General features: G+C 33.9%; 1 protein-coding gene across 2 annotated transcripts in view; it reads right to left on the bottom strand.

Moving 5' to 3' along the window:
- The window catches only part of LOC105636444 (uncharacterized protein At5g08430), a 34570-nt gene that overhangs the window by 2568 nt on the left and 16807 nt on the right, over nucleotides 1–15195 (bottom strand). For both annotated transcript variants that reach the window (XM_089716102.1, XM_012219721.4), the window contains exons 7-8: nucleotides 14043–14299; nucleotides 3942–3986 (exon numbers count right to left, since the gene is read on the bottom strand). In XM_089716102.1, coding sequence (XP_089572228.1) covers nucleotides 3942–3986; nucleotides 14043–14299 — 302 coding nt within the window. The remainder of the gene's footprint in view (nucleotides 1–3941; nucleotides 3987–14042; nucleotides 14300–15195) is intronic.

Here is a 15195-nt window from a genome sequence, read left to right as displayed (position 1 = left end):
TGGACCCAGTTTGAACAGCCCTACTCAGAAGTGAGGAACAATTTTACTCTCCAACTAAATATAAAAGATTGAATTATCAGCATTTAGGATAACAGATGGTCAAAAATCAACAACACTTGAAAATCTTTTTTTCCTTGCTGAAGACAATGCTTCTTTTGTACAATTGCAAGCCTATTTGCTACACAGGATCACCGTGCAACCTGACATCTTGTTATGCAGTGAATTGTGGCTTTCATAAAAGGCAAGAATCAGAATATGCCCCAAATCTGCTAAAGCCATATTAACCCCAGTGATACAGTAACAACTAATGTTTGAAGTTATTCTTGGTATTTATATTTAAATTGCATCAACGAAAGGATAACTACAAAGAAAAGGAACAATCAACGGATGTGAATATAGAAGAAACAAGCTAAGTTATTAAGCTTAACTTTTCAAATAATTTAGGGATTGCCTCTCAAAAATTTTACTTTTGGCATTAAAGAACTCCTATAAGTGAATAGAAAACCAAAAACTTTAGGCCACGGTTACTACAAAATAAGGAATGAAATAGAGAATGGATTATAGAATAGAATGAAATGGAATGGAATGAAATGGAATGGGAAAAAGAATTCCTATTCCTGTCTTTAGCATGCATCATGGAATAGGGATTCAAATTACATTCATGTGTTTGTTTGATAGGAATAATAGACGGAATAGAATGGGGAATCAGTAAAAAGACCAAAATGCTCATATCAATAAATTTATTATAAATTATTTTATTCAATTAATTATTTTATTAAACAAGGCTTTTCCTTTAAGATAACCATATGATTAGCTTCAATATTTGTAGATAGTGAGAATGAAAATTGTTTCTCAATCTATAATTTTTCTTCCTAATAAATTTTTCAAAAAAGTATAACATTCATGCGACAGAAATATCTTGGCAAAATGAACAGAGAAAAATTCGTTAGTTTAATTCAAGGGCATAAATGGTATTTTATAGAAAACAATCCAATAAACAACATTCAATTTGAGGCATATTTGGTATTTTATAAAAAATTCATCCAACAAAACAGCATTAAAAGCAAGGGCATATATGGTATTCTGTAACAAACTAAAGAATTTGTGGTCAGAATCCATATTACATACTTCCAAAACCTATTACCTATTACACAACTTGCTATTGAACAAGGGAATAAGGAATAGAAATTACATTCCCATTCCTATTCAGCGTACTAAACACGCTTTTAGTGTTATGCGATAAAAGTTTAAGAGTTGATGATTTTTCTCGCTTGTTATTAATTACTTTTGTGTGGCTGTAAACATAAGAGGAAAGGTTTAATATAAAATAATATGATTTGGAAAATTTTTTTCCCAACTTAAAATTGAAACAATTTCCAAATATGATGTGAGTGTCATTAGGAACCAAGCTTCTTCACTATAATTGCCATTTCAATCAGCAGTTTTAGTATAAAATTTAAAAATTTTCTTTATGCTTTGCACCATGCTATAAAAGCTATAACTTTTGCAGCCTTCAGAAAAAAAAAAAAAAAAAAAAAAAAAAAAAACATAATTTTTTCATAATTTGCACCGAAATTGCAAATTAAATTGGATGTTTAGAATTTTGCAAATTAAATTGGAGGTTTTGAATTTGATGCAAAGTATAATATTTTTGTTTAAAAGCTGCAAATGATGCAGCTATAAAGCATGCCTTAAAACTGCCAATTGAATTGATAGTTTTGGTGCAAAGTATAAAAAAAGTTTTCCTTTTTTTGTCCTTCTTCCATAATTGTTCGCAGATTTCATCTCTAAAACCTTTTATACTGAAACCACCATTTCATGCAAAAATTTACTTCCCCGAAGCACTCACATCATATTTGGAAATAGTATTGAATTTACATCAATATGAGAAATAATTTTCCAAATTAGATTATTTTGTGATAATCCCAAGAAGGAGAAGGTAAGATAATAGTGAAAATAACTTTTATATTTGAAGAACACATAAGATTGTAATTGAATGCCAAGTTAATTGGAAAACTTCTAAAAGTAAAATATTAAAAGCATTACAACTGTATGTAGGCACAAAATAAATCGAGGCCTAATGCATAATTTTACCCTTGAACTATCGTCGTTTCTCCTAGTGATCCGCTAAACTTTGCAGGGTTCTATCATGTGACCTTATACTAACAAATCCTTCAGTAACCATACCCCTCGCCACATAAATTAAGGAAAGCATGCATTCAATTACATTTTGCAAAGTGAACATTGATTTTGTTTGTTACGTGTATGTCCAACGTGGCTTCTCAATGTTGTTAGGTCACAAACTCTTTATGAGATATGAGCCTTGTATATAAACCCTCAAAGCCCAAAGGAGGTTGACGTCAAGAATAGCAACGACAAGCCACTTAGAGTAGGAGCAGGACTGACTGACGAATAAGACGTTTAACCTGAGGGTGGAGATTTCAACAAGGCCAAAGATGATGGCTTCGCCATGTTCTAACCAAGAATCCATCTAAAACCTAGCAATTGGACAGAAACGCTTCAAAAAGTCTTCTTCCTCATTCATTTTTGCCAACTCAGTCCCATCTCTCTACCACCACAACATCTCCTCAGCTTACTCTATCGATCAACAACCGAGCCCGACATTATGAGTCATCTGGTCTTTGACTCTAACTCTCCCATTGCTTCTAAGTTTGCCTCGCCCAGTTCTACAGTGCTCTTTGTGAACAGTGAAAAAAAGGGAATTGACAAATGATCTCCGGACACAATCGAGCTTTTTTGGCAACAAAACTGGGATCAACATCACTAATTTATTTTGCCATAAATCTTAAACAAAATTCCTTTAACAAAAATAGAGATTCTTCGTGGATTAACATCATTTTTATGTTTATTATTTTTATCAAGTCAACATTTTGTCAAATTCATTTTTATTTATTTATTTATATTCAATCAACATTTTTCCCATACATAGGATATCACATGTTATCATTCAATTCACGTCATCGCACATGTGTTTCACCTCTTTTTTACATTTTGGTGAGGCACATGGGTACTGAAGGATTTGTTAGTACAAGATCACGATAGAACCCCTGTAAAGTTTAGGGGGCTATTAGGAAAAATAGTTGTAGTTCAGGGCAAATTTATGCATTAAGCCAATAAACCGATGACCAATTTAGGCAAAACTAACATTTGGACCGACAAATATACAAACAAATATTGAGATAACGTAATTGTTAAAAAGATTATGAGAAAAAGAATTGAATATCTATGGAACAACTTTTGTATTTTTAAAAAAGTATTTGATTTAAATTAATAATCCTATCTTTAAATGTGTAATCAACAATCTATACACATACATATTTGTTTATACATAGTTTTAATTTATCTAACCTGGTTTTATTTATTGATTCTTCTATCATTTATCTTAAAAGATTTTTAAAATTTTTAAATTTATTCATCAATAGTAGTTAGATTTGACACACCAAGATTAAATAGAAACAAAAAACTCTAATAGATTTTAATATATTAAATGTGTATTGTTAGACGCCGACTTCAAATTAAAAAATAAAAAATTATTCTCCAATTTACTGTTGGATTTTATTTTTTAAAAGCTTTTACTTGTGTTTTGTAGGCTCCATGATTACATTGAATTTGTTGATTGTTCGTTTGGTTATATGGAAAAGCTTGAAATGATGTTCTTGAACTTCATAGCTAACTTTTTTGAGACACATAGAGTACCATCCATGCCACACCAAAATCAAAGAAGCTTGGTCATTATAGGGAAGCCAAAATCACTGTTCCCATGAATAGTGATTTTGACATGAGTTTAAGTATGTAAAGATAATGTCAACCAATGTCATTTTTCATCATGTTTATCTTGTTCTTCCTATGAACTTAAATAAAAAATCTTTTACAAATAAAGATAAGCAGGAAATATGGGAGAGATATTAAGGAATTTTAACCTGTTCCATTGTTCTGCTTCGTTGTTGCAAAGGTTGCTTGGTTCCCTGCAGGAAAATAAAGGAAAAGAAAGAGAGAGAGAGAGAGAGAGACAAAAAATATTAGAGTTGACTGGTATTGTTACATAAAAGATTCAAATGTCAAGAGCTGCACAAGCAGAACATAACTAAACTCATTTTTACGCAATTTCTACCGAATGGCAAAAAAAGAATAATTGTATAGTCAAGGCTTGGAGAGTACTCTAATATGATTGCCAAAAAAGGTAGACGGGATCGTCAACTACAAGGAAATGCATAAGACTACATGTATCTCATTGCTCTACTTTCCTCAATAATGTATTATTGTTCAATAAGCTCATGCATATCCAAACCAACTCAAAATGGTAATAGCCAAGATTTCAAACTAGCAACATGCCAAATTTACATCCAATCAATTGATACATTTCCATTATTATTATTATTATCATTTACTACTCAAAATGTACATCCTTTTGGGAAATGTATTCCACCTTGGATCATAATAAATAACTAAAAGACATAATTCAATTGGTATTGGACCTAGCTTAAGCCAATTAGCTTTATGTAAGATGGATTCCAATGCCTACCCGCTTATAAGTCGATGTATGGGCCGTGTATTCTAAGATATCTAAATGGGATTCACTAGTGTTGATGAAAGGGAAGAATTTAGGGCAACTAACTCTCAACAATTAGGATAGAATAGGTTTATTGTGGTTGGAACAGGATAAGATATTTGGTTTTAAAGAAAAACCTTGCAATCAAAATTATGAGTTCTAGGAAATAACAGAGTACATAAGCTAATAGTTGTTGTCCTATTTATACTAGTTAAGACAAATCCTAATTCTAGACTAAAAAGTAATTAGCTAATAACTTCTAGATTGCAAAGTATGCTTATAAACTAATCCTAAATAAAGATGGAAAACTGAAAGTTATTTCTAATTAATTAACATCTCTTATTTAATTAGGAATCCTAAATATATTAAAAAATTCCTGGATTCTCCCGCATCATTCTCCTCAATTTCAAATGAAACTCAGCTACGATGAGTCTTGACATATTCCTCATATATGTCTAGATCAATTCGCTTAAGCTCTTCTTTAGAAATCAATGTGCTTTAAGCTGTTGGTTTAGTAAGCCACTTCACCAAGAATCTTCTATGTCGGTTGCCTCATCTAAATCAAACTTCCTTGACATCTAACATATCTTTAATAATATCAGCTTTTGCAACTGGCAGTTGCTGTATTTGATATTTAAACACCATCAAATCCATTAAAATGCAAGTCTGGAGTATTGAAGACTGGACTAATTTGCAATTCAGGTGGTAGCTCAATTAAGTAGGCATATGAACTAATTTTCTTTAATACTTCACAAAATCCAAATTTCCTAGATTTCAACCTATGATAAGTACCTTTAGGAAATCGTGCACAAGTACTTGAGGTTTACAGAAAATACTACGCCACCTCCGATCCTCCTTTTTGTCTTTGTTTGTTGTTTCTATTACCCTTCGCACCACTAAAGACTCACCTTGAGCAGGATGGATATCAAATTCTTCTATCTCCTCACCATATTCATCAAAAACTGGATCTAACTCTTCCTCAAACTCTGCTGAATTCACCCTCCTTTTATGGACAAGAAAATAAAACATGCCTTTTTCTCCATAAGTACAGCATCAAACCTGAAAATTGCTGCCTCCTTTAGTTGCAGCTGAACCGGCATTATTTTGTCCACCACAAGGTATAATACTTTTCCCTTTTTTGTTTATTTCAACATTGGTTGCACCCCCAAAATTTTATTTGTTGCAGTAGCTGCTTTCCAATTTATTTGGCTTGTTTGATGCTCAAGTCCAACTCCCAAATTGCTTTGCCAATTGGTTCTATACGTAGGTTTTGTAGTACAATAACGAAGAATTCGCTTTTTCAGCCACTAAAGCATGATGTCAAGCCTCCTCAATAGTATGTAACGGACTACTCCCATCTAGTCTCTAATACACTGATTTAAACCAGTTAGATAACAAGAAGTAATTTGTTGGTGACTTTCAGATAAACCAACTTGAATTGGTAAATTATTAAACTTAGCAGTGTACTCAAATTGGATATGTTATTTTGCTTCAAATAGTGGAACTTTTCAAACAGTTCTATCGCATAATCAGCAAGTAAAAATTGCTCCGATAGCTTAGTTTTCATGTGCTCCCAAGTGCTGATTTTGAGCTTGCCTAGTCATGTACATTGCTCTTCAACTCTCTTCCACCAATGAACTGCAGTACCATTCAATTTAAGCTTTACAAATAAAACCTTTCAATTTTCAGCCTTGGGTTTCCATTCGAAGTAGTTCTCTAGACTAGCTTCCCAATCTAAGTGATCCTCCGCATGCAATTTTCCATGAAATTCAGCTACTTCAATCTTCATGTTGAAATATTTCCGTAATTATTGTAGAATCATAGACTTAGAATCTGAGACTTCCCTATTTATTAGCTAGTTTCCTATTCTAAGATGTTTTTTGTATATAAATTAGCTATCATAGAGATTTTAAATATACACAAGAAATATACTTAGAATCTCTTCTCTCCAACATGGTATCAGAGCCCAGTCGTCTACCATCGGCATAGGTTAGAAAAACCAGCATTAGAAAAACCCTAGGTTAGAGTCAAGCTACTACCAACAGCCTACAGGAGGCAAGTGAAGTGTCACCGCCCGGCTCAGATGAACGCCCAGCCACCGATTGGCCTGTCCCCGAAAAATCACCACCACCAATGAGGCGCATAGCTCCATGCACCGCCGCAAAAATCTGCAGCTCAGCTACGCGTGACACAGAGTCCAGCCACTTTTTTTTACTGCGATTTGTTCCGACAATCCTCTCTTGGTGTTGCGCCTCTGACTAACCTAGTTCTTTATTCTGACCCTTACTTAAGTTTCGCAACTTTTGTTTTTTGGGGCTACTGTCTATCTTTTCTGGCTGCTATTTATAGTATTTCTGCTGATCACTTCAACTTGTTTTGAATATGGGTGATGGAGGAAAAATTAAAACTGAGAAAAAAATGGTTTGTCCCACTGATAATCTCATATCAAATTAGTCCCATAAAACTAGATGGAACGAATTATATTGCTTGGTCCTGATCCTGTTAACTATTCATTGAGGCTAGAGGTTTGCAGGGTTATCTTGATGATGGAAATTAAAAACCAAATTTGACAGATTCAGGTTTCAACAAATGGAAATCTGAAAGTTCTTTTATTATGTCTTGGTTGATAAACTCAATGCAACCAGTTATTGCGCATAGTTATTTGCTTCTTGACACTGCAAAAAAGATATGGGATGCAACTTCACAAACATATTCTCAATTTGAAAACTATGCCCAAATATATGAATTATAGAAAAAGGTTGATGAGACTAAGCAAGGAGATCCAACGATTGCTCAGTATTTTTCGGAACTCAGTAGGCTATGCCAAGAGCTAGATCATTACCAAAATTTCAAAGCAAAATGTTCCGTTGATGCAGCTGAATTTCAGAGACTGATTGATATAGAACGTATGTATGATTTTCTGGCAGGCCTGAATGACGAATATGACCATTCCAGAGTCCAAGTTCTTGGACGAGATCCTTTCACACCCTTGAGACAAGCATACTCATATGTGCAACAAGAGGAGTGCAGAAGAAATGTCATGATTCACAAATATACAGTTGAAAGCAGGGTTGCTTGCTAATTCTACAAGGGAACAAATACGGGCTGCTAAAATTGGTCCATCAGATAAGTATCAACTACAGTGTGATTACTGTGGTAAGACCAAGCATATTAAAGAATATTGCTGGAGATTACATAGACATCCAACTAAGGGGCGTGGGAGGAAACGTGGTAGTTCTTCTAGAACACTAGCCCATATCTCGGATAGGGGAACACTATCTGAAGAACCATCTCCTCCTAGTACCTTTTTTGATAAGGAAATTCAGTCCTTGAAAGTTTATTGTTACAGCTTGATTCTTCTCCAACTGAGGCAGCAGCTTCTAATTTTTTAATTCAGGTAATGCTTTGCTCACTTTTCTTGCCAAAATTGCAAAACCTTCGTGAGTTATAGATTTGAAAGCAAACAGACATACAACGGGCTCTTCCAAGCATTTTCTCACATACTCCAAATGTCATGGTACAGATAAAATCCATATTGTGGATGATTCCTTAGTACATATTGCTGGCATGGGTTCTATTAACTATAATCCTAACATTAGTGTTTCCTTTGTTCTTCATGTTCCTCAATTTCCTATTAATTTCTTGTCGATAGTTTAATCACAAAAGCACTTAATTGCAAAGTAATCTTTCATTCTACTCATCGTATATTTCAGGAACTGAACACAGGAGAACGATTGGCAGTGGTAGCTTGTGAAATGGATTGTATCTGTTGGATGATGTTTGTTGTTTTTCAAATTCAGGTATCAATCAGGCTTTGCTAGGAGTATCTAAGAACCTTTCCCATGAGATTATTCAATGGCATAGGAGATCAGGATATCTCTCTTTTTCTGTCTTAGAACACTTATATCAGACAGTGTGATTTTGATTTATTAGTTTGTAATGCTTGTGAACTTGTCAAACACACGGCGTCCTTACTTTTCGATTAATAATAACAATTTGGTACTTTTTGCTACTATTCACTCTGATATTCGGGGTCCTTCTAAAACTCTCTCTTTCTCGTTATAGATGGTTTGTGACTTTTATTGATTGTTGCATAAGAGTGACTTGGGTTTATTTGATGAAAGCAAAACATGAAGTTTTTTTCGTGTTTCTAAAACTTTCATAAAATGATTTGACCCAGTTTGATGCACATGTTAAAATCCTGAGAACTAATAAATTGTACAGAATACATGAATAATATTTTTTGTACCTGTTTAAATTCCAATGGTATCTTACATCAAACGAGTTGTGTCAATACAAGTGCTCAAAATGGAGTAGTTGAAAGAAGCATTTACTGAAAGTAGCTAGATCTCTTATGTTTACTATGAATCTTCTCAAACCCTATTGGGGTGATTTATCTTGTCTGCTGCTTATCTTATTAATCGTATGCCTCTTCGTACTTTAAATTTTAAAACTCCATTAGAGGTTCTTTAAGGCAAAAAACTTACATTTGCACCTCCAAAGGTGTGCTTGTTGGCTACTCAACTACTCAAAAAGAGAGATAAGTGTTATCACCCCCTTCTAGAAAGTATTTGGCAGGCATGGATGTTACATTTAGAGAATCTGAACCTTATTTTCCTTCCTAGCCACCTCTTTAGGGGGGAGAATCAGATGGAAGAGGTGATGAATAATCCTAAAGCTAGAGATATTCCTTTATAGGGGGAGATTCCTATGGACATAAGAAATAAAAAAGACAAACCATCGAAATCTATAGGAAGATTGGATAGACCTAACTTGAAAATTTACCGATGGTGGGATAATATATATACAACCATGGAGCATGTGACTTCTCATGAACTGACCTCTCCAATTTCAGGTCCTGAAAATACAAAAGAACCTAATAAGTCCTCTTTAATCACTTCTGACTCTGATCCTAGTCCTGATTCTAATCCTTTTGATAATCCTAGTCCTCATTCTAATCCGTCTAATTATGACCTTCATATTCATATTGCTCTTTGTAAAAGAGTTAGAACATGTACTAAACATTCCATTTCCCACTTCATTTCCTATAATGTTCTCTCTCCTCCCTATAGGGCCTTTATTTTATCTGTTTCTTCTATTTCCATACAGTAAGATTGGTAAGAGGCATTACGTGATTCAAAATGGAAGGCCGCAATGATTGAGGAGGAGATGAGAACAGTTGCAAAAAGAATGAGATATGGGATCTGGTAATTCTTCCACCAAGAAAGAGACAAGCTAGATGTAAATGAGTGTTCACAGTTAACCATAAGGCAGATGGTTCAATTGAAAGGTATAAAGTCAAATTGGTAGCTAAAAGATTCGATCAAACCTATGGAGTTGATTATCAAGAAAGATTTGTGCCTGTAGCACAGATGAACACTATCAAGATATTGTTGCCTTGTGCAGCCAACCTTGATTAGGACTTAGAACAATTTGATGCGGAAAATGCCTTTCTACATGGCAACTTGAAAGAAATACATATGTAGATCCCTCGTAAGTTTGATGATGACAACACCAGAGGGAAAGTTTGCATATTAAAAAAAGTCACTATATGGGCTGAAACAGTCACCTAGAGCATGGTTTGAAAGGTTTAGTAAAGCCATAATTTCTTTTGGATACATTTAAAGCAATGTTGATTACACCTTGTTCATTGAACATTAAAAAGGTAATATCACATTACTTATTGTTTATATTGATAATATAATGGTGACAAGTGACAACAAAGAAGAAATGGCTCACTTAAAGAAACTTTTAGCCATGGAGTTTGAGATTAAGGATTTGGGAAAAATTGAAATATTTCCTTGGGATAGAAGTTGTCATGTCTAATAAAGGAATTTTTGTCTCCCAAAGGAAGTATATCCTTGATCTTCTGAAGGAAACTAACATATTAGGGTGTAAGCATGCAGAATCACCTATTGAAACTAATCACAAACTTAAAGCTAGAGTGGGAAACCCAGTTGACATAGGTAGATATCAAAGGTTGGTTGGGAGATTAATTTACTTTGCCCATACTAGACCAGACATTGCTTGTGCCACTAGTCTTATGAGTTGATACATGCATGACCTCGAGAATCCCACTTGGAAACTGTGAATAAGATTTTGAGATATTTGAAATCAATCTCATGAAGAGGGGTGCTATTTTCCACACATGGATATTTGGAAATAAAAGGTTATACTGATGCAGATTGGGCTAATTCTCTTGATGACAGAAGATCAACCACTAGTTATTGTGCTTTTTTTGGCGGATACTTGGTAACATGGAGGAATATGAAGTAGACTGTTGTTGCAAGGTCCATTGCAAAAGCTAAATACAGAGCTCTGCGACAAGGAATCTGTGAACTCTTATGGTTGCATAAGTTGATGGGAGAATTGAAGTTACTGGAAACAACAGAAGTATCCTTATTTTGTGATAGTAAAGCAGCTATCAATATAGTGAATAATTCAGTTCAGCATGATCGAACCACACACAGAGATCAATCGTCAGTTTATTAAAGAGAAGATAGTTGAAGGCTTCCTAAATGTTTCCTATATAGCTTCAAAGGAACAACTAGCTTATGATGGGCTTGAATTGTAAATTGTCTGATCCTTCAGTTTACAAGTTGAGCACGTGTAATATCTATACACCAATTTAAGAGGGAGAGTTGAAATATCTTGAAATATATTTGTAATTATTGTAGAATCATAGACTTAGAATCTTAGACTTTCCTATTTAGCTAGTTTCCTATTCTAGGATTTTTTTTTTTATATAAATTAGCTATCAAAGAGATTGTAAATATACACAAGAAATAGAGACATAATTTCTTTTCTCTCCAACACTTCACCCCTCCATTCAAATCAAGAGCGTGTAACAATGGCTCTCTTAATCCACCTCTTGCCCCTCGTTTTGCATGTCCAATTTCATGTAAAGGGTTCACACCCTCAATTTCATCATCAATCTCAAGATCCTCTTAAATCTTGAGTTGTTCATGCCTTCTGGAATCGCCATTAGACCTTCCGCAAATTCCTAACGCTACAAGGCTAGTAAAGTTGTGGGTCAAAAATCATTCGCCATATCTCAACCAATTTTATTTCTTGGGCGATTGCCTTTACCTTGACTTCTACCTCTGCCAACCATGATTTAGAACAAAGGAAAAAAAAAAAATACTACAATTTAGGATATTTTACGCTTTGATATCACTTGATGTTGGGGAAGAATTTAAGCAATTAACTCTCAACAATTAGGGCTAGAAAAAGTTGATCATGATTGGAACAAAAAAAAGATAATTGATCTTAAAGAAACCTTAGAACTAAAATTCTAAATGAAGAAAATGATAAAAAATATAAACTGATAATTGTTGTCCTATGTATACTAGTTAGGACAAATCCTAATTCTAGACTAAAAGATAATCCTAATTAGCTAATACTTCTAACACTGAATAGTATTCTTCTTTAACTAATCCTAAATAAAGAAGAAAAATTGAAAATATTCCTAATTAATGAACATTCTCTTATTTAATTAGGAATCCTAAATAAAGAAGGAAATTGTATAAAAAAAGAACTTCCTAGATGCTCTTGCATCAATATTTCTAATGGAGGAACTAAGAACGACTAACATCATTGCCCAGTCTCTCAGGCCCATGACATTATGCCACTAAGCAAACCTGTTTCTAGTTTCAAACTACAATGCACAGAAATTCCTAACTATAGGCATTTCCGCGTTTCGGAAACGTTTCTCCATATCTGTTTCCCATATAAAATATTTTTTTTGCCGTGTAAAATATACTTTAAATGTCGTTTCCCCATATCATTTCCGCAGTTCCATATTTCTTTATTTTCGTTTCTATGTAACATAGGTTACAAAATCTTAGGATACTTCAAATACACCAAATTGATGGTAATATTTCTATCCATACTTCTTTTTGACATCCCATAATTTAGTCACCAAATACAATTTGCCAACTAATCACACCCCATGTAAGAGACATGGGAAACTGAAGAGACCTTTTAATGATCCTATAGGGAAAATAGCGGAAGGATCAATACCTTTATGGGATCTCAATTTGAGCAACTATATAAATAGAGAATTGGTAAAATCTTAGGAACTACAAGGGGTGGAGGAAAGCCCAAAGGAATAGATTAATGACAAAAATTTTGAAAAGAGATGAGGAAAAAATAAAGGAAAGAAAATCCAACAAGATAATCCCACCTTGTTATCAAAGGAAAAAAAAATATATTTTTTTGATGGGTTATGCTCCAAAGCTAAACTAATTGGGAAACATCCAATCACTGGAGGAGCTTACTTCTATTCTTCTATCCCTTTTCATTTTAATGAGCAAAAAGTGTAAGATGGTATGAAGACATAGAAACCTAATGTAACAAATATACTAATTAAATCAAAAACCAGATATGCCCATAGGGGTTACATCATCATACAAAAACATAAAACAGAAAATTCCTAAATGACACTATGAAGATAAAAAATTACTCATTTAAGTTCCTAATATCACAATGCCCAAGGAAGTGCCAAACCATATAGAAAGTGGTGAGTTGGTCACCATTAGGAGTTCAAGCTAAGAAGAATATATATTGCATTCAAAGTGCCAAGTCATATATATAAAGAGGGAAATCATTTACATATATATTCACCAGGGCAGCCATTAAGCCAAGAATTTAAAGCATTACCCACAAAAAGGCCCTTCTATTCCTTTCTTCCACAAGTCCAAGAAAAAGATAGGAGATTTAGAGCAAACAGCCTTTGTCCTACTTTTACAAGAGTGTACCCACCAAGCCAACTATTCATCTTGAATCTACTATTCAGCCGGCCAGACACTCCTAGGTCCAAATGGCCAATATCCAAAATTATCAGGTCCATCCAAATACACTTTACTAAGAAGGTGCTGCACTTAGTTTATTCTTGCAAAAATAATGCGTAGCGACAATGACAACACCTTCTTTTCTTATGTTGTCTATGTCTATGAAGAAGCAAGTTTGGTAGGAATACAAGTTTTCCAAAGAGCTTTCCATGGGAAGTTTACCCTTACCTTCCCAGGGCCTTTCCCAACAAATGGATGATACTAGAGTTCAACAACATCTGTTTGTTGATTCATTGTCATGCCGCACGCCCTTCATCATTAAGTGTGCTAATATACCAACAAGTAAATTGGTTGAGAATAATTTGGCATGGAATCAAAACCCACCAGTATTGTCACAGCCTTCAATATTTCTTGGCATTATCTAAAAGTAGATTTATTAAATGCTTTTGACGTGTTTCCAAGTGCCACATTCCATAAATATTTCCATAGCATAGGTATTGGGTGAATTGTGAAGCCATGAAGGCATCCCAACTAAGTGAAACATTCCCACTAAGCTGTTAATGCAAACTGAACGCAATTATACAAATGTGAGCATGCAGATGCGGAGACAGAAATAAAGAAAAATTTCAGCTCTCATGGGCCAGCCTCAGAAGAAATAAATGAATATGATTATGATGTACCTGTTGAATCCACACTAAAAGAAATCCAAGCTGATGGGAGTTCTTTGGCTGCTACATCACGAACAATGATTTTCGAACCTCCATTGAGGGTTGATTCTGGTGAACCATGATTTCCATTTTCTGCATCATCTGGAATATCCTCTGGAGTAACCTCAGCCTCTATTTCTTCAGCAATAACTTTTGGAACTTCACGCAGGAGTCGTGACTTTTCATCTGGAGTCTGTAGCAGCTGCCTTCTATCCAAGTACTCAAAAAGCGTACAAGCTCAAGCAAGTTAAGGACTTCAAAGAGAATGTTAGACAGAATTACCAGCTATTAAAACAATGTGACAATAAATTAAAAGATGATGTCAGATGTTTTTCTAGCAGAACAAGTTACTTGAGATTAATAAATTTATCTCAAAAGGGAAGAAGATCAAGATGTTCTAGTTCTCAGAGCATTTTAAGGAAACTTGCAAATTCACTTGAATCTCACCTGCAAAAAATGATATTTACACAATTATATAGCACTCTATTACAATAGTCGAAAAATCTTATTGGATTACTGATCTGGGAAGAACAATTAAAGCATAAATTAACTACAAAAATTGCATGTGTTACCAGCTAAATTAACATTGACTCCCAAGGCAATTTGGAAATTGAGTTACTTAAAGGTCATGACCAAAATTGACACAAAAATATTTTCTTTTTCCTTTTCAACCAAGTGAATAACAGCAATGCACTGTTCTACAAGGGTTTACTAAAAGCCATAATATTAATGCTTTGAATAAGTTAATGATATATATGCAAGCTGAAAACAGGCTTGGCTTTGATTTGATATTTTTGAAGTATTTTGTTTCTTGAAATTATTTCTAAGGCATGCAAGAAATCTACAGTTTCTAAGTACATCATTTCTACTAAAAATGAGATTCATCTATAAATTTAAATTAAATATCCATTTGACCTCATTCAAAGTAGCAAGGATAATATCGTTAAGTTTTGTTTCTTTGCCAACACTTTTATGATTTCTTTGAAAGGAGGATACCATTTCCTTCAATTCGATTTCTCTTCTTTCTTTATTAGTCCTCTTCTTTTATCCAGAATATTCATTAATCTTTTCTGATAATGGATTATTCTTAAAAATTCTCAATCAGAAAACCAATTGCTATTTACTT

Source organism: Jatropha curcas, chromosome 11 (genome assembly GCF_041381405.1).
Source record: "Jatropha curcas cultivar XTBG-Jc1 chromosome 11, XTBG_Jcur_1.0, whole genome shotgun sequence".
In the NCBI taxonomy this organism is placed as follows: Eukaryota; Viridiplantae; Streptophyta; class Magnoliopsida; order Malpighiales; family Euphorbiaceae; genus Jatropha; species Jatropha curcas.
This window is presented reverse-complemented; position numbering and strand designations above follow the sequence as displayed.